This window comes from Toxotes jaculatrix, chromosome 10, assembly GCF_017976425.1.
Source record: "Toxotes jaculatrix isolate fToxJac2 chromosome 10, fToxJac2.pri, whole genome shotgun sequence".
Classification (NCBI taxonomy): Eukaryota; Metazoa; Chordata; class Actinopteri; family Toxotidae; genus Toxotes; species Toxotes jaculatrix.
Window position 1 is genome coordinate 10855380 of NC_054403.1, and position 21087 is coordinate 10876466.

General features: G+C 40.8%; 1 protein-coding gene across 1 annotated transcript; it reads right to left on the reverse strand.

The window, feature by feature from the left end:
• Positions 1 to 828: 828 nt before the first annotated feature.
• On the reverse strand, positions 829 to 19411 carry tspan17 (tetraspanin 17). The gene is made up of 8 exons (XM_041047672.1): positions 18842 to 19411; positions 9953 to 10003; positions 7938 to 8084; positions 6942 to 7112; positions 6337 to 6462; positions 5836 to 5883; positions 4057 to 4173; positions 829 to 3814 (listed from the first exon to the last, which is right to left on the reverse strand). Exons 1-8 carry the CDS (start codon positions 18926 to 18928, stop codon positions 3749 to 3751), a joined length of 813 nt encoding a protein of 270 aa, XP_040903606.1. The 5' UTR covers positions 18929 to 19411; the 3' UTR covers positions 829 to 3748.
• Positions 19412 to 21087: the final 1676 nt, after the last annotated feature.

The window sequence follows — 21087 nt, forward strand, 5'->3', positions numbered from 1 at the left end:
ATCACAACTCGGAAGTCACAGCTAGAGAAGAGACTTTAAAACCCAGAGCACTGTTTAACTGGTTGTTTCTGCTGATTAAAACGTTTTGTGATCGCATAGAAAATGTCCACACTGGTCGGCACACACACGCATGGAAACAGAAGAAACGGAATGCTCACTTGCTTTCATGCTCACTAAAACAAATTTTTAAAACCAGAGTAACATGTACGACATCACTAAAGACAACTCTTTGTTCACATTCCTAAACTTCATTTGTGCTGTGCATTGCTCTGCATGACGGTAAAGATAATGTCCAACTGAGAGTGGAGCAGTAGGTCCATGCTGAGACAGACTTATACATTCATGGGATGCATAAGGCTCCTCCTCGGGAATGATTTAACAGCCCTGAGGGAAAGCTGAGAAATTAAGAGGGTGTTTCATGATGCAAGGCCGTTATGATAAAGGACAAAGCATAATTAGCATTGTTCTCTCCCTCCCTCTTTCCCCTTACATTAAAGGAATATAAAAACAGAACTACCCAAAGCTGTTCAAACAAACATACTCCACTGAGTCACCTTTGTAGAGGCTGCATATTAAAGCCCTGCCACGCTGCTACAACAGATTATTATGGCACTAGAGTCCTCATTACCAAGGTGACTGTCTGATGATCGTCAGATCCATCCAGACACGACGGTGGCTGCACACACACACAGAGAAAGAGAGAGAAAGAGAGAGAGAGAGAGAGAGAGAGAGAGAAGGCAGGAATGCTTTTTGTTTAAGAGCTGCAGCTCTGTACTGCAGCAGAGCTGACACCAGTGGCCTCCATCTGCCTTCAGCCAGAAACTCAGCATCACTCAAAAATTTTAATCACTTACATTATAGATTCTCCCTGCATGCATAAACAGAGGTTTTGTTTTTTTTTTTCTAATAAGGGGAAGACCCTGAGCAAACACTTCCAATTAAGGGTGATTTAAAAAAACAAAGATGACAACACTTCAAAGATTTGTTGAATGAATTAATCACAAATCATCCGTTTCAACCCATGTTTCACTGGCTTCATCCTGATCATCTAGGGCGGAGTGGAACAGACTGATTGACAACAGTTAGAGAAATCAAAGAAGACCACACACAGCTTAGAATAACAGGATGTGAGAGAACAAAAAAAGAAATCACAGCAGATCAGGCAAACATTGCAACTCTGAGTGAGTTTTCTATCCTGTAAATATTTATAAATGTGATCCTGAAGGAGTAAGAAAAAGAAAAACCTGCTGTCTCAGACTGAACGTGTTTAAAACTTTATCAAAATGACAGACTCTGAAACAGGTGCAGTCAGATCAGGTCGTTTTTTGAAGAGGGAGTATGTGGCTGAAAGCAACATGAGACATGTAATGTACACACAGCAGGCGATCATAAGGTGCTGTTACTCAATGAGCTCTTATATATATATATATATATATATATATATATATATATAAAATTCTGGAAACAGACTCAGTGAAGCGGGAAACGTTTCGGTGCACTGTTCACAGAATATTAACGCTACTCATCTTCCAACTTGTGCGTGTTGTAATTCAAAGCATGTTTTTTTTTTTTTTTTTTTTTTGGTGTGTGTCTGTGTGTATGGATCTGATCTGTGTATGTCTGAGTAAATCCCACCCAAATCCTGCCCCGTGCTATGTATGTGAATGACACTGCAACAACCAGACACAAGTGCAATGATTAAATGCTGAGAAAACGTAGAAAGTTATCAAGTGAACCCAGTTATAACTACATTCTGTGAGGATCGTGGGCAAGATGAACATCTTTGAGGGCAACTTGTAATGCGAGCTTCTTTTTTTTTTGTTTTTTTTTTATAATGAACAACAGAGGGCAACATAAGCTGAGTACAAAGTGTAAACTCGAGAAAGAACAAACAATGAGAATATTTCCTCAGTCGGGAAACAATAACAACATGGCAGATTGTTCAAATGCCATCATGTGAGACTTGTTAGCTTGCTTACTGCACTACATATCAATAATCTAAGTCAAAGTTAAAGCAGCATTCATGTTATATTGAGACGGTTGCTAATAGCAAAAGGTAACAGCATGTATTTACTATTCTGTTTTTAAAAAAAAGAACAAAGGACACAACATTGAATTAAAGATAAAAGCGATACTGTAACATTTTTAATTTCTGTTTGATTTCTCCTTTCAACTGGCACTTCCCACATAAAGGAACAATAAATTCACATTTTGGCCACCTAGAAATGCTGTTTGTTATTGTTGGCATTTCTAATCAAATCTGAACTGTAGCCAGATAAAACCTTGGCTGTGAGCTTGTGGCCAGCTGATATCATTTGGTCTCCATTAGGACTGCTAACAACATCAACAATAAGAAGATATTTCGCAGTTGACTGATGGGTCAGAGGTAAAACAGGTGCCTGTTGAAGTCAAACAATGAACCCAGGATATAAATCTGTGTCAATGAAAGGACAGGAAATAAAGGATGAATAAAGGACATCTTTAAGAACAGGCAAAGACATTTTATAATGCTGAGGACAAAATATAAGCGTAAGACAAATGCGGTAACACAAGTCAAGTAAAAAGGCCCCAAACCAGCAATCCCATGTGCCTGAGGGATGCTCAGAGATAAACAACAAACTCTATCAATAAACCTTTTTCCCTATTTAGCATAGACCTACTATCCTAACCACATCAGGCAATTCTGTATAATACAATCCAATATCCTTCAGTAAATCAACAGATAATACAATTACTGCAGGGCAAACAGAACAATTTTCAAGGAACTGTCAGTGTTCTTCTGCATTGAGTTAGTCTAAGTTCAAAAGACGTGGATGGAAAAAAAAAACAACGGATATGCTTTTAACTGGTGGCAGAAAGCATATATTTTCGGCCGGGCCCTGAGGTATCGTGGGGCGGGTTGCAGAAATTTCCATGTAAAGAACAGGAAGGAGACAAAAATATCACTGGAAATTAATGGCACTTTTTTTTTTTTTTTTAACATTTTGAATTAAATCTCCTGAAATGGTCTGAAGTTGTAGACATGACCAGCCTGTGTTCAGTCTTTACAGTGGTCACGATGGAGAAAAGTGACACGCAGAAGAATCCATGTGTTTGTTGGCCAGCCGGCCACACACCCACCGTCCCCTACAGCAGGAAGTGTGGATAAGCGTGTTAAAGACATGTTGTTTTCAGAGGAGATATTCAACCCCTCGCTGAGGGGGACAGAGACTCTGTGACAAAGTAATGCTTGACCTAAAAAAATCAGACCTATAGTCCCTTTTCCTTTGTTTTTTTTTTTTTTTGCTGTTGTTGTTGTCTCATATGTTCATCCATGGCCTCCAATCTCCCAGCTGACAGGAGTCCTTGTGCAACTGCGCCCCATAAATACACTTGTCCAAAGAACACAATCAAAAGGAAATTGGAAAAAAAGACAGAATCTAACTCTGAAGTAGGCAGCGTCCTCTTCAGTATATTTGGGTTAAAATCCCAGCTGAGTGGTAAACAAAGAGTTGACTGTTTGGTTTTCGCAGGATATTTTCCCCTCCCTCCCCCTTCAACTGTCACTGATAAACAGGGATGTATACGCTTGGTGTCTGCTCGTCTGAAAGTGTGAGAGTGTGTACGTGCTGCTTAGCTCAGTGGCAGAGTGGACAGAGTTTGAATGCTCACGGCTCTTGGTCCTCAGCTGGACTGGGACTGTTCTGTGTGCTGCGTTGATCCGGTGTGGGGCCTGAGAGGGCAGGGCTCCCTCACGTCACCTCTCCTGTCACCAGTTGGCTTTGACCGCTTTGACGTCACTGACCAGGTTTTGAGCAAGGCAGATACCAAAAATCTGAAGAGGAAACCACACGGGACATGAGTCCGACTGATGTTTACACAAAGGGAGATGACCAAAATACAACATGTAGTTTAAAAAGCGCAGACTGCTCTATTGCAGTGGTGATGTCTCCTGATTTCACCACTAGATGGCAGAGATGATATAAAATCAGAACCCTATCCACATTGTTTTAACATCTTCTTTTAAATACACAAAGTTTCTTCATGTTAAATAATTTACAAACAAGGATTCATTACCTGTAAAAGTGCAATACCAACAAAGATCCCAGCCACAATTATCAGGTTGTCCTGAAGCCACCTCTCAAACTGCGCCACACAGCCCTTGGTATAGATATACTTCTGCCGATCCAGCTCCTTTTCAAAAACAAAGAACAGGTCAGATTGCATTAAAACATAAATAAACAAGTAGTTGTTTTGTTTTTTTTACATTCACATTAAACTGACCAGGTCTCACAGAGGACACTGGCCTTCTGCACAATTCAAAGAAACATCCGAACTCTGACTTATGACTAACGCTGGACAAAACACACAACGCAGGTAGCATTTTGCCCACTGACTCCTTCACCTCTAAGAAGGGCTGAGAAGAGTGAACCATTGCTGAGTCACTCTTAGATTACAACGTGTCAGTGTCTGCCCATCATGGAGAATATCAAGGCAGTGTATTCGGTTTTCCTGTGGACCCTGGGCTGAACAAACAGGGAGAAGCTGTTTCCTGTTGCCGGACAGATGGCTGTTTGCTTTGTCAGAGCCGATGATGTATGTGGTCTATTCAGAGATGGAAATTAAAAGGCGTAATTTACAGCTGCAGAGACACTAAAAAGGGGGAAAAGAATGGGTGTGAACAAGATCATGTACAATGCTGTCTTTGTTGCTCCTCAAGACAAGTCAACCAGGCTTTGTTCTCTCGCAAAACCTGAAAGGTATCTTTTAACCAATGGGAGATAAAGGGAGTCTCCTGGCAGCCAATAAAAAAGCAGGAAACGCTATGCTGTTCTGGCTGTGAACTTCCTCAGAAGCTATTTCAGCCCTCTGCCTTTGTTGTGCTGCTGTCCTCCCCACGTCTCCTGCCCTTCCTCTTTCTCGGCCTGCGCTCCTGTACAGGAACTTACTGCACACTACTGGTGGTTTCAGCCAAATGTCAATGGCCAGGGCGTTAGCACACACAGAAAATTAATTCATACCAACTCAGTGGCAGGTGGTTCACTGTATAGCAGTGTGCCTAGCAACAGCAATCTTTCTGACTGCAGTGCAGTGAGTTGTAACCACCACACCCACACACACACACACAGAGGAAAAGGGAACGGACTGGCATAACCCACTGAGTTGCCAATTACAGAGTGTAGTAAGGCTGCTCTCTAGGCTATAACTGGAGCCTAATTATCCCTGTTAGAAGAACAATCTGTTATTAAGGCAAGAAGCATGCAGAGGAGCCTGTGTTCTACTTAACCCTTCACATCCTCTGTGTCTGCTGTGTTGGCCAGCTGCTTCTGCGTTTACATCTTATTTTCCATTTTCAATGAAAGGAATATTTTCTACTTCTTTCTCATCAAGAATGTTAAATAAAGACGCTATGAAACCTAAATGTGACTGGTCCCATTTTAAAGTTACCTATTTCAAACTCTAATCCATTTTTACTAGCGGGTTGAGACAAATAATCAAGCCCAATACAAACGAACCTGACTGCCACTCAGCCGTCAACAACAGCTTTAGATCGTTTCAGTCAAACAGGTTTGGAGCTCGTCAATTCACTCGCCCCGAGTAAATTCAGGGCAAGTAAATTCATTCGTGAGTTTAACCAGAGAAGGCGGGAACCAGCTGCCAATCACGCTCCATGACTGCCACTGACTCTGCCGTGAATAAAAACTGGTTCTGTTTAACTGCTAGAATTTAGACTATGTTCATTTGAAAAAAATCATAAAGCATATCGTTTTAATTTTCAGAGAGCTACATCCTGATAGCAGAACGACAGTGTGAGTGAAGGGAAACAAATACAGAGATATTTCTTTTGATACCAACCCCTTGAAGCCGAACATCATAACCACACTGCGTGTTGATGACATCCTCCTGTAAAAAGGAAGAACACAAAAACATGAGGCGATTTTAATATGACTATTTCCTCCTTCTACTAGTCAGAGTTTGAAATGTTTAATGAATATGCCTATATCTGAGTGACAGGAGGAGTGCACCTTCAACTTTTTTACAATTTATTCATAAACAATGATTTTTGGCAAAATAAGGGCTACAATGATTTTCTACATATTGGGGGTCTTTTGATTTGTTTGACAAACCTGGATTATTTTAGAGTACTTTTTAAACCTTTTAGCAACATCTTGAACATTTTCAACTATAATCTGAACACATTCTACAAGAATGATAAACTCAAATGCTAAAAGACAGTTGAAGTTTCATTACTTTTAATTACTCTTTAATGAATAAAGATTATTCATTAAAATCGTGACATATGATTATGTGCAGTTAATCATGTATTATTATTATTATTTTTGTGGAGAGACTCACTGCAGGGTCTTTGATGCAACAGGAAAAGGGGACACCACAGCGCTCCCTGCTGGGGTTCAGGTCAGTGCAGTTGAAGTACATGTTCAGGTTCCAGTCGTCGGGCCCGTGAGCACCACAGCACAACCACTGAGACATCAGCAAGAACAGAAGATTAAACAGCCAACTCTGGCTAACGGACTAATTTATTTTCACAGATCTGGTCTAGAAACAAAGCTCTTTAGAGTGTGGCTCAGATCAGCTTTGGGGGGGGTAACAACCACAGATAGTGAAACTCAAATGGCGAGGAGACAGCAGATCTAATCGCCTTTACAATACGACATGACAGAGACCAGCGTTTTCCCATGGGAGCCAGTTATCTGAACTGTTTCATTCACATAATTGGATAATCATTTGAAGGAAATACAATCAGATTAATCGTGAGATTTAGTGCACAGCTACAGCGGCTGACTCACTCCCCTCCCTGCCCAAAGCCTGGCAGATTCAACAGTTTATGAAGTCACATAAACAACATAATTTCTAAAGAAGGGAGTGACTGCTTACAGCCAAGAAACATGAGATGTTACTGTTGGTGACACACGAGTTTCAGTCAGTAGGTGTGGACTCACATATTCCTGGGCAAAGTCAATGAGATTCTGCAAGTCGATGTCATCGCGGTAGGCCTTGACGTTATTGTTGATGAAAAAGTTGAGCTGGTCTTTGATCCAGTCCTTAAAGACGAAGGCAAGGATCCCAGCAGTGAGCTCCAAGAAGAAGATCAAACCCAGGAACACAGAAAACTGGAGAGTACGTGACACACACGCGAGTGAGCACACACACACACACACACAAACACACACATAAAACACACTTCAATCAGGGAACGTGGGTGCGCCTGAGAAAATCCTGTATTGTAAAGGATCAGAAAAGCAGTTTTTTTCTAGCATTTGTTGTGAAAGAATTAAAAGGACAAAAGCTCTGATGTAATGTCCCTGTGCAGGTCTGGCTATAAGGCCTGCCCTCATTTTCTGAGAGAGAGAGAGTGGCAACAAAAACCGCAGTCCCAGGGGTACTATTATATCATCCCTTTACAGTAAATGTAGGAGGAGACAGGGCTAATGATAAATGCGCAAGAGCCACATTAGCTGCTCACTCTGACGCCTGACGTACTGCTGCTAATGGACACTGGCTGGAGTTAATAGCTACTCAGAATTGCAGCCAGCAACAATGGAAGTATGTCTCCGCTGGTCATGTGTTGTTATCCTTACAGCTGAACCCAAATAAAAAATGGTGGTGTCATGGCTTTGAAATAATTGTCAACCCTTTTCAGATGAAAAGCAAAAAGGTCCCGATGAAGAAAACATTGCTTGACACAGAGGAAATATTTTAGTGGCCTATGAGAAATGAATCAGTGTTTCTGATCATTACTTTCTGATAAAACAGGAGCTGGGTTAGTGATGAGATAACATCTTTACGCCACTGCAACCACCCATGGCATTTGGCTGGGGTGAGTCAGAGTGACACCTGCTACGCTGACAGCCTCAGCTCTGGTGTGAACTGCAGATCTGGGGAGTGTGAAGTGGTTATAATGGTGTCTGTGCTCTGAAAGTCAGGAGCTTGCTTACAAATTTAAGAAGGAAGGTGTTCTCTCTGAGCGCTCCAATACAGCCGGCAAAGCCCAGGATGAACATGACCCCTCCGACGACGATGAAGAGCCACACGGGGTCAAAGCCCCCTAGATCTGTGATGGACGACAGATTTGACAGCACGCCCTGAGGGACAGGAAGAAAGACAAAATGAGTGTGGTTAAAATTCTGACTATAATATTTCCAAAATCAGTCCATACTATTTCTTTTTAAAAGGTCTCATCAAAATTTCCCACTCTACAAAAACACAGCTAACTTTGACAAGTGTGTGACGCCAAAGAGAAAAAGCAACAATTTAATTAATGTCACAGGCAAGAGGCCAACTGGGGTCGCACTGTTCAGAGACGCAGCAGAAAAATAGATTAAAAAGCAATGCTGTTATATGATTAGAATGGTATCTATAAAATGTGTTTCTCTCTAAACAACACAACAACCCACCAGAGGGATTTTTTTTTCAGCAATTTATCTACAACACAATTTCACTCTCTGGCAGTTCTCTGTCCAGCCCACGACAAATAACTTATCAGGGGATGCACAGTTCAAAGTCTGCAAATGCTCACAAACAGACATCTGTCCTTCCTCTCTGCATATCCTGTCCCCACACCCCCGTGACCACTGTGTGTCCAACATGTTTTCCTGTCAGTCTCTGGCCTGATTCATGCCTTAAACTGACAAAGACACGTCACTTCTCAAATATGTTTTACACCTGGAAGACAAGTTAATGTCACTTGAAAAGCGCGATACAAGATGCATTGCTTGTGGGTGCAAAAGCCTGTTGAAATGTCAAAAGTTTAAAAGCGCTCTGATTCATGCATGGTCTCTCAACCATCTCTTCATAGATTTCAAACCCAAAGGGAAACCCACAAGAGTTATTGCCTGTAAATGTGGGCACCTTCTCTCTGTTCTGATATCCTGTTTGCTCGTCACATATAGTGCACATGTCAAACACTCGCAGCTAAAGCCCAAGAAGCTGAAATCTCATACTGCTTAAGCTAAGCTCCCCCTGCACTGAGCCAGGGGACAACTACAGGATAATACTGCATTCTTGTGTTTTTATGGCACTGGTGCAGAATAAACTGCCTTCATTTGAATTTAAGCATGAGGCCCTGGAACAATAATGCAGTCTGGCTGCACGCAGCGGGCTTGAAATTAATCAACTTAGTCACTGAGACCCAAATTCACCATTATGCCTTTCCAGTACCCGCTATTCATCATTGTGCAAAATCCCTTTAAATTATTCACTGTGCTCCACAGAGGTACTCCGGTGGAGGCATTATTTGCACAGAGTTCATGACCAGACGTTACTAATCAGTACATGCTTCCACACTGGTGCAGCTGATTTACTGAACCGACTTGTACAATTTCTATCTAATTAATGAACAAATTGACTGTGAACCTCGACTGGATGACGCTTGAATGTTGCCATGGGACACTGCACGTGAAAGCTTGATGGCAGCGCCTGACATTTGTAGCCTGTACACTGTGGAAGATAAACAGTAACCAGTTCCCAAACAAATCTGAAGGGCAAGTTCATTCTGCGTCAGACTGTCGTGCAACACGTAACACTGAATTCCTGATCGCTGTGAGTGAAACGAGTTTATAATTTTGGCTGTACTAGTAGCTGTACCCATTTATAGCTCCTGTTCAGCTATTGGAAAAACATTAGCCGCACACAGGCTCGACAAATCTCAAAACGCTACAAATCCCGCTGGAGCTGCGGCAACATAGTTCATTTCCTAAGCTGACAAAGATGTGTTTACCAGGACCATTATCAGGTAATAAGAATTTAAGTGCTACAAAGTGTTACAGGAATGGTGCTTCTATTTTTCCACACCGCTCCTGTCAAAAGCTCTGTTTCCATCTAAACCTTCTGCAAACTGCACTTCCAGCTTAGTCCAGCCAGAACAAGAGAAAGAATCTGAGCTATGCTGTTGGAGTAGTCATGTTGTACTTTACCAGTGTGTGTTTGTGTGCGTGCATCTGTTTATACTTACCTTCTCCGCCCATGCCCACAAGCCTATGCCCAAGAATGCTGCTCCTAGTAACTGTAAAACAAAGCACACAGAGGAGGATGTGCTGTTAGATTAAAGTATGCAGCAGTACTCATCAGTTAGACCCATTTCAAGTTCACTTCAAGTATCTGAAAATATGGTTTTAAATCTTGTCTATTTCTCAATAGCATGAAATATTTGCGACTTAATGAGCATCAATTGGAGTTAAAGAGGATTTGTTTTTTGCTGTTTAGTGAGATTAACACTCAAGTTTAACATTTAAAAGTTTCTTCCATCAAAACAGCATGGGTGTGGTTTGATCACATTTGATTTAAAGTGGTGTCTCCGTGGCAACATATGTAAACAACCCAACAATTGTCTTCAGACACGGATATGGTTTGTTTTTGTTTTTTTTGTCTTTTTTTTTTTTTTTTTGCTCAACTCTGATTGATCCACAACAAAAATCCATGACATCACCTTTTCACAACACAACCCTGCCCACATCAAAAACATGAGAAGAGCACAGGCAAAACACAAATACAGAAATCTCTCGCTCGAAACAACCAGTATTCTTCCAAAACTGGCAGATAATAGTGCGTGTTGAACTCCAATCACTTAAAGAAAGAAGCTAACTGAGAGAAATGGTTTTTAGTGCCATTAAACAAAAGGGAATTCTAAGAAGATGTCTTTTAACTTGCTGTGGACAGAGTGAATCATTACTTTAGCAGGTTATTGCAGATTAGAGTCACTGCACTGGGCCGCTTAAGAGGCTGGAGGATGTGATATCCTGAGAGTTAAGGAAAATCCCTCTGGTATTAGCCTCCACTCAAACGGGAAGGATGAATACAGGGCTAACAGCTTAAAACATGCCAGAAAAAAAAAAAAAACAGAATTTCAGAAAGTACAGAGTGACTGCTTGAGATGACCACAGTACTGGACCACCCAAAATTATACAGAAACAGCAGTAATGCTTCAGTCAGACTACACGTCAGTAAAAATCACACATACTTGTAGAGTGGTGTCACTCATATCATGTTATTGTCTTATCAGCTGCTTAGCTGGCACAAAAACGTCATTCCTAAGAGATTTGGGATGGTAATCAACTTAACTAAGACACACTACAATGGCAGAGTCTGAAATATAATAGCTGCATTGAAATTGGGTTAAATCATATTATTGGGAAGCTGATTAAATAGAGGGAAGCAAGTAAAACGATGGCAACCCGTCCGCCCACACAATAACAAGACCAGCAATGTGACAGTATGCCAAACAACAGCAAGAGCAGCAACTGTGAGGGGGTGTTGCTGAGCTGGCCTGGTGGTTACATAAGAAGCCGTAGCGAGGGGTGTGGTGCCTTCAGCTGGAAAGTGACATGCAGGACGGGTCAAGGTAAGCAGCTAGAGATCAGTTAGAAGAGATCAGACGGACAGAGTGGGAGTATTAAACCCTTTAGCCTCTGGCTCTACATAATCCACATAGATTAAAGAGAGCCCAAAAATACTTGAAAGAGAAATCAACTCTCGTCTTACGGCGTGAAAACTACAACTGTGCAACTCCAACTTCATTTGTGATACTGAAAACACAAAACTATTTAAGCTTTAAGCAAGTTTAGCTTCAGTCACACAGTGTTACTGCAGGAACTGAAAGTGACAACTGAGTGTATACTCAGTTGTCAGTTTATTAGGAACAACTCGTGAAAACTAATTCAGTCTAATATCATAGTCGCGCAATAAATCAGAATCTATTGCATCAAAATGTAAATGATAACATCAGTAAAAACTGCAACCAGCAACTTTATTTTCAGGAGAAGAATAAATTATGTCTAGATGCCACTGAATGAAGCTTTTCCATTCCTTATGGGACAACACAGCACCTGTACACATTATATATCTGGGTGTGACTTTTTGGCTGCAATTTGTGACTTGGTGCTTTCCATGGAACTTTTTAAGGACGCAGCCCACGAAGGAGTGTCCTTGGAATAGCCTGCAGGCAAAAGTTAACCTGAGTCTTCTTTCCAAATAAGACGATCCGGCCTCACAGAGACCAAAATGAATGTTGCACTGAGGCGGCACTTAGATTTGAAAATTCCCTGAGGTTACCACCAGGAAGTTGCCCCGGCACAGTTTGAATTTACACTTATTGTCAGGAAGTCACTCAGCGTAACCATTTGAATGAACTGTATAATTAATACCACTCCCAAAATCAGATATGAAATGCTAAAATGAGAACAATGTGCTGCAGTCCCACTAAGGATGTTATACGAATCACGCTTAATGCAGCCTGATAAGGAAAAGAAATTAAGAAAGTTATTGCTGCTGTTCGTTGTTCTGTCCTCTACAGGAAATCACAAATAGTTGATGAAACTTAGGATGAAACTAAGGATAACATCTGGCAAACGTAAAAGCTTGTATTTCTTTAACTACAGTTTATATCTATCAATGCTACACTTGGGAATCACTTAACACTGTATTAATTAGCTCAAGATGATTAAGAACAGTTTGAATTTGAGCAGGAACATTACCAAAAACTAGTGTTGCCTTCAAGAAGTATCCTTATACAGTATTTTGCGGAAAGATGATACCGGAGCTGTAGAAATGCAACATTTAGGGGACAAAGACATAATCCATACTGACTGATGTCCCATGTCCTACTGTAAATTATAAGCGGTTATGTTAAAAACAATTTGAAACTAATTCTAGCTAACTGCTCAAATCATTAATTACAAGATACCCGATGGTTCAGCACAGACACCTTCCCTCTCTCTTACCATGTCTCCTGCTTCTTCTCTACTGTGAACTAATAAAGCAGAAATTAAAAAAAAAATGGCCTCTTCACTCTGGTGCTTCTAAAATAAAACACCAGCCAGACAGCAGAAAAGTACTTTTGTCATATTGACAATTTTGTTATTATTTCCGCTCAAAAGTACTTCAATGCACGTCAGGTTGCATTTCCCACCGTCACAGCTGAGGGTGACCTTGGAGGCAGCATTAAAACAAGAGCAAGCGCTTCTGGAGAAACACTGTTGACATCTGAACTCAAGAGACAGACAAATACACTCCTCCCTTCAGTGCTTCTTCAAAAGATCTGTTGACCAAATGACAAATATGGCATTTGCTGCCTGAGGGTCAATAAGGGGAAGCAGTTTTTATTCTCATGAAAATACAAGTAGCATTAAGTTTTTTTGTAGTGCTGCAGAAAATTCATCTTTAGCAACTTCAATAGTAAAAGTAACTGATACTCTACCATCAGGGATATTTGGAGTAATGTTGTTTATAGTGAATTCTACAAAAACAAGTAAGAAAATGATATGGGAGAGTTTTATCTCTGAGGTTTAGATTCTTCTTACTACGGTGTAAATCAGAAGAGAACGTAGGCGGGATGAAAACATTACACTAGCAAAGACGTGTAATTCCAAGGAAAATAATGTGGAGTCTATGGCAGCAAGAAAAATATTTTCATACCAAGTTTGCAAAGTAATAGCTCCGATGTTATTTACATTTTATTACTATCGTGATGTAGCTCTGTTCCTCATGGGCGAGGACACGGAAGAGGGAGAGCAACCAGCAGAACCAGAGAGGACAGGACACTGAACAAAACTACAATGAATACCATAGCCAAAACTTCAGTAAATTTAGGCCAAATTCAAGTTAAACTAAAATTTCTTACCTGTCTGATCTCACTATTGAAGAGACTTACTCACAGTACCACTAAGTTAAGGACTGTGAAGTGTCAGTTACTGTATAACTTTAACTTGAAAGCCTAGAAACCATATTCTGATGAACTGAATAACGTCTGTGTGTTTTTTTAAAGCCTTATCTGCAAACACAGCTTCCTTCATGGGACAATACGTTTGGATTAAAGTGAATGTGACTGAATGAGTACACTGAAACTGAACTGAACCTGCCTTTGTGTAGTGCCTCTGTTACTTTTATCTAACTCTTCCCACAGTGTAATGTGGGCAGCCAGAGTCAAATTCAGGTCAGCTCGTGGCAATGAAACTCACTACCTGTGCTAAACTCCATCACTGTTACCCTGAGACAAGAAACCTCTCCAGATATTCACAGAGAAAAACAGAGTGAAAATATAACAAAAAAAAAAAGGGAACACATTCTACATTTGTCTTATCCTCTTTAAGATCATTTCAGCAATTTCGCAATTAAGCTGTGTACAGTACAGCACTGTGTCCTTGTTTGTTCTTGCTTGGTTTACACTTCATTGCTTTTGTTTGTGTGGGCACAAGGCGTTTTAAAAGCCTCTCAGGATTTGTTTCTTTAAATCTCACCTGCTCTAGTAAGTAATTTGTTTCTCTTTCCTCTGTGTATTTTTATCCTACTATCTAATCCCCATGCTATTATCACTGTACTATGTTTTATCACTAAGCAAATAAACAAAGTCTGGGACTAGATGTCCTTGTACCTGCCGTATTATTCAAATCAGACTTATTTCTCTGTCAAACACTGCTGTAAGATGTGCGTGTCCTAGGAAAAGGAATTCCTCTCTATGTGGACAGAGAGATTATCAACACTTGAGAAGATGCTTCCCTAAGCCAGCTGATCCCATTAACCTCAACTAACTAGCAGAGAAACCAAGGCTCACGCTGCCTGGACACAGACACATACACAACAAATGCACTGAGTGTAGACTTACTCGAGTGTGACTGCTCTTTCAATGACTCCCTAAAAAGCTGAATATCTAATGTGTCCGACCGTGTGAATCCTTGATGATACGATAACAGCCGCACTGCCAACAGGGCGAACAAAATGTGGAGCTCGTCTGACTCCAAAGCGAGATAACACTTCTGCACATTTTGCATTCACACTTCTCCGCACTTAATATTGCAAAATCGATGTATCTATTTGGATGATTAATTACAGCAGCAATGCAAGAGTTCAGAGTTGAATTCGGGTCCAAAATGTATCTGACTGGAATGGACTATATCAGTGAATCTGAGGCTATAATCGAAAGAACGTCAGATCCTGTTCGATGCTTTTATCTTGTATCTGGATATATCCAGATATTGTGCAGAGCAGACCCAACTGAGACCGACTGCAGTTGACACAGAGTATCAGAAGAGAAATCGGAGCAAATCGGAAAAGAAAAATCCCCATGTGAGTGGACTCTGCCTCCCTGTTCACATTTGATTTTATCTGGTGGAGACGGCAAATACTACAGAAAAACATACATTTACCCTCAGACATAAGACTAGAAAACAGGAAATAGCTGTTTTTTGGTGTATAGCCATAGATACATACACTAACTAAGCACTTAGGAACATCTGAACACCTGCTTATTCATGCAATGATCTAATCACCCTGTCATGTGGCAGGAGCACAATGAATAACAGCATGCAGATCCAGATTTATATCAAACATGAGAATGAGGAAAAATGTGATCTCAGTGATTCTGACTGTGGCATGACTGTTGGTGCCAGACGGGCTGGTGCGAGTATTTCTGAAACTGCTGGTCTCCCAGGATTCTCCACACACAAAACAGTCTCCAGAGTTTAACTCAGAATTGTGTGAAAAATGAAAGACAGGAACACCTTGTTGATGAAAGAGGTCAGAGTAGAACGGCCAGGCCGGTTGGAGCTGACAGAAAGGCTACTGTAACTCAGATAAACACTCTTTACAACTGTGGTCAGCAGAGAAGCGTCTCAGAATGAACAACACGTCCAACTTTGATGTGGACGGTCTACAACAGCAGAAGACCACGTCAGGCTACCTTCCTGTCAACCAAGAACAGAAATCTGAGGCTGCAGTGTGCACAGGTTAAACAAAACTAGACAGCTGAAGACTGGAAAAACATAGCCTGGTCTGATGAGCCTGGATATCTGCTGGGGCACGCATGGACCCAGCCTGCTTTGAGTCGACAGCCCAGGCTGATGGTGGTGGTGTAATGATGTGGGAAATACTGACCGTTTATGGCCACAATTTACCATCTCCTAACGGCTGCTTCCAGCATGATAATGATCCATATCAACAAGCAAAAGTCATCCCAAACTGATTTCATGAACATGACATGTGATGCAATCATATCAACATGGAGCAGAATCTCAAAGTAAAGTTTCCATCATATCGTGGAGCCCATGACACAGAGCACTGAGGCTGTTTGAGAGCAAAGGAAGAAACTAGCCATTATTATTATTATGGTGTTCCTAATAAAGTGCTTGATGAGTGTACATCAACTGAGGTTTATCATGCTATGCACTGGGGATACAACTTAGTTATTTTTAATACTGATTAACCTGCCAAGTATTTCTTGATTATAAGGTATTCTTTCAAAATAGTGACAATGCCCATTGTGATTTCACTGTGTCCAAGGTGAAATATACAAATTGCATGTTCTATGTGACCAATGACTCAAAATCCAAAAAAATATTCATTTTACTATCCCATCTGACAAAGAAATGCACACATCTGAGAAACTGGAACCAGCAAAGGTTTAGAAACAGTAATTTCATTTGCTTGAAAAACAAATGAATGACTAATTGGTTGACTGACCCAGATTAATCAGCTAATTCATTCAGCTGTAGGATACAGGACAAGCAAATGTCTGCTATGCTTTCCTTCAATGAAATCAGAGAAGCATACTGCATTCAGTCGGTATGTGAATACATAAAACCATGACAACTGGCAAATGTGTCTTTAGTGAATGGATCTTAATGACTGTCTCCTCAAATGGAAGCATTCACACTTGCTTCTATACTGCTGTCCACCTGCGATGTGATCACCCAACACACATTTCAGTGCCAAATGTGAAGAGACACTTAAGAGCTGTAGCAGGCTAATAACGCACATGCTGCAGCCAACCAACTCAGCAACTTGGTTACAGCTTAACAAGCTCTTAATTACAGCATGCAGAGCTTCCAAACATTTCAGCAGCTCAGGCAGAAAATGTGATTAATTAAGTGGATGTGAGGAATGTGTCTATTCTAAGGACGAGAGAAGGTGTGTTGTTCTCGGGTGAGAATGTCTGGGTGTCAACAGCGAGCTCGGGCACTGGAAGAATTCACACAGAGGAACAACGCTGGGTTTTATTGCTCTATTTTGTTCACAATATTTAAGGTCTTACAAGCATTCTGTCTCAATTTAGGCAGCATTTTCAAGCCTGACAAGATCACTATAGGAAAGACAAATGGGTTGATTTGTGGAGAATAAACCCCCATCTCTCTCTATTTCGGCAATGCACTGGCTTGTCTGTCAAATCCAGTTTTGCAGCACACAGACAAGAGGAGAACATCTTCTAGTGATTATTAACGGAAACAGCCAGCGAGCTGGAACTTGTTTCACAGTTTCACAGTAAGCTCAAAGGACTGTTAGCTGAGCGTCAACCAGTATGAAAGAAGGCAATATGACTCAGACACAATACTACAACCCTATGACTCAATATTTCCTGGTTGATTGCACAGTCCAATTGAATGACAGATCACTTTTCATTTGTGGGGCAAATTGGAAATGTATCGGGGTATTTTTCTTTAAAAAAAAAAAAAAAAAAATCTAGCTTGTGGCAAGTTTGGGTGTTCAAATTACTGCACCTTGCATGGCACAGGTGTGGTGTAATGTTCCTACGTTAGGAAGGGGAGGAGTGAGGAGGTGGTGATGAAAGGAGCACAAATGGAAAGAGAACCAGTCGCATGTGGATCCCATGTGCCTGATGAGTGCGACAGAACAAGTATATGAGGGGAGAAAACGCAGAATCACACCCGGTGCCCCCGCACACCACCACCACGACCGTCTTTGTTCTCAACATCTCTCTTTGTGCGTTTGTGGGTGTGTGAGTGAAGAGAAACAATGCTGTCCCACAGAGACCGAGCACTATAGTCGTGGAGAGAGTGAAAGGGCCGCTTGGAAAGAGGAGGGCTGGGTGGTATTCAGGCCTGTGTGGCTTTTTCCTTCAAACACTGTGTGGGAAGACCTTCTGAGGCACCCAGACACGCCATTCCTTCACCCACAAACATTGTACTACACCAGCCGCACAGAGGCAACGCAGATGGGTGAGGTGGGGGGAGGGTGAGGGAGACTGAACAGAGGAACTTTTCAGAATGGAGGGGGGGTGTTGTAAAGGAGATGTGGGCTCACTTGCCACTAGCCTAACAATACAGGCGAGTCTCATGCCATTTCTCAAACTCACACAATGGTACCACTGCTTACTGCCATGTCAAAGCAGGGAAAGGAACCAACATCAGCCCAGCTTTTGCCTCCAGTTGCTTATAATTTGTCCACTCCACTAACTGCTCTGACAAATTACCACACAATCATCACATGTTCCTTTACTCTTCTATAAAGTTTAATTATCCAATAAAGTATCTAAAGAGGCTGGGTGTATTTGTGATTTACTTGTCACTGTGCATTGTTCATTTTCATTGTGAGTTTCACAAACTGAAAAGTTTCAGCTACCAAGAGCTCAATACAGAAAAAGTCTCCTTTTAATAAGAATAAAAAAAGAAGGTAGTAGTCTGCTAAAAGAAATCAGGTACAGGTATTATTAGATATTAGTCTATATTAATGTCAAAGACTTGCTGCACACCTAACTTCACTCATGCGCTATAATTAAAAAAAAACCAAAAACTCCTCTAGGTCAATCAAGCTAATCTGTTATGCAAGTTACCACACATAAACAATGCCCCAAACCAACAACAACAACAACAACACATGGCAGGGGGAAAATTAATTTAATACTTTTCTAGTTAACGCAGCTAACATAAATAATAATACCAAGAATGATAATAGTAATAATCAGTTAGAGATCAGAGATCATTTAAGTTCCATTTGCCACCAACGGTGCTAACGTTAAGCTAACACCAGAATATTTCATACTTTAAATTAGCCCCATTAGCGTTGTTTTTCTTATGATGCCCAGACGCAAAACCCTACAAAGACTGCTTTTACTTACCCAGAATATAATGTTGAATCCAAATAAGAAGTATTTCACGCAGCAGCTGACTTCAGCTCCTTTTACATGATGGTGTTTTCTACTCATTCTTCCAGGGATAGTGGTGGCTAACGGGTAAGCTAGGTAACTAACTACTACGACTGGTACTTCAAAAGCTTAGCCAAAGCTGCACTTCCTGAACTACTGAAGCCAAGGTTAGCTGGCTCCATCAGCTAAACAACGCGGAGTTTACTCGCCGGACAGTATTAAGAAAACCAAACATAAGCGTCTAATTATTTTTTTCTTCGCTTTAATCACTAGCTTGCTAGGCCAGCTAGCTCGCAACTTCTCTGGTTAGCATTAGCAGCTAACAACAACAAATCCAGGGACACTTAAGGCACAGACATTCATCTGCAGTTCAGTCGATATTCAAGTTGCCTGGCATTAATTTCGTAGCGCACACGGGGAAGTCGGGATAAAGCCGGGGGGCTTTCAGCTAAACCTCTCCTCCATTATCGCTGCTGCTGCATCGTCGCTTGAAGTCTTCATCCTTGTTGTTTTGTGCTGTAAAACAAGCCCCTGCTGTCAAACTGGGAAACCACTGCGCTGGCTTTCGCCCTCTTCACCTCAAGAGCGGCATCTTGTGTCTCAGTGAGGGTCTTCACTTCACTGGGTCGACAACAAAGGGAGGAAGAGCGAAATTATCAGTTTTATCCTCTTCCGTTGAGCGCAGAGAAGGTCAAGTTTTATATTTAGGTTAACAGATGCACAGGTGCAACAGAGACTGCGAAATCTGAGGAAAAAAAGATTAGCAACAGTATTTTAATTACATGGTTCACGGACTACACTTTTGCTAATCTCCCTCCCATTAGTTATATTTAACAAAAGCCTATTCTTTATCTTGTAATTTAATTTATATTTAGCATAGCAAGTCTGCAAAAATAAAGTTGTGAGTTGTGGAAGATAAAGTTTTCGTTGTGCGTTTGTGTGTCTCTCCCAGACCTATTGAATGTTTGCCACCTTATTTGCACTTCTCTTGCAAGCCTGTCACATTTTGAGTTGAATGATACGTGTGATATCTAACACATGGATATTTTTTTTTCCAACACAGCAGCTGTGCTAGATCATAAGTTGTAATCATAGGATGTAATAAGTGAGCATCAAGGTTAGTATCAATCTGTACAGTGCTCACCATATTGTGAGTGAAAATGAAGATTTTTGCAAGTATTATTAATAGATGCACTTGTACTGTGAGAGTATAGGCTTTTTTCACAACACACACGGACTTGTCATTGCAGCAAAAACACAGGTGTGAGCAATTTCAGTGATGATGGCTCTGTTAACTCTGCAAGCATGCATAATAGCTATGCCTTGGCACTGGAACTACTAAATGCAATGCATCTGTCATTTATTACTATTATTAATTGCACCTGTGCTTTTCCTGCTAAAAAAAAAATGTCTGCAGTGAAAAGGGTCTATTAGGAACAACATACATGCTTTCGCTGATAAACAGTGCATACTAAAATTGAAATTGTATTCTTAATTTCTTCATTTGTTTTCCTAAAGCCTTTTCTTGCAAGAGAAATTACCTCATTTAAATAATGTGATAAATTATTAAAGAAATTAGAGACCATGGTGGAATAAATGAAACGTCTGTTTTGAGAATCTGTTGCATGTATAGAATCAGTTCAAAGCTTTTTGTCATTTGAACTTCTGTCTGGAGTCCTACAGATGGCAGTCTATGAACCTGTGATAAATGTGGCTTTGGGTTCTTTTGTACCCTGAGGACCTGCTGTTTGGGACATTTCAATCTAATATCTACCACCACAAATATGTAGTGTGTTGCACAGACAATAAAGCTCAATACTAGACAATAAAAACAAAAAAATAAGTCTGCAAATGCTGTGGTTTAGCCTGTGCATGTGTCACTACTTGTGAGCATATGTTAGTTTTATGTTAGAATGACTTAACATTGGCTTTTCATAACAACTCATTCCAACTATGAAACTCTATCAAAATACACTAACTGGATCAGTGGTTCTTAAACTTTTTCTGGAATGCCCCTCTTCAGAAGCTGAAACAGTTCACACCCACCCCACAATTTTTTTTTATCAATCATTAACAGTGATAGGGAAAGCAACTATTAAAAAAGAATCCAGGCTGAATTTTAGTGAAATAGAGTTCAGCACCGTAGCATCAGCAAACTCTTGTTTATTTTGCCCTGCATAAATCATATTCATCCAACTTAGTTTCACTCCTTATTTTTC

Excerpts from the sequence above, each read along its gene's own strand:
- tspan17 (XM_041047672.1), bottom strand. The coding sequence starts at position 18,928 with ATGAGTAGAAAACACCATCATGTAAAAGGAGCTGAAGTCAGCTGCTGC. Across the intron at positions 7,113-7,937 it reads ACACCTTCCTTCTTAAATTT|TTTTCTGTGTTCCTGGGTTT; the intron begins GTAAGCAAGCTC and ends CGTACTCTCCAG. Across the intron at positions 5,884-6,336 it reads GTTGCATCAAAGACCCTGCA|GAGGATGTCATCAACACGCA; the intron begins GTGAGTCTCTCC and ends TCCTTTTTACAG.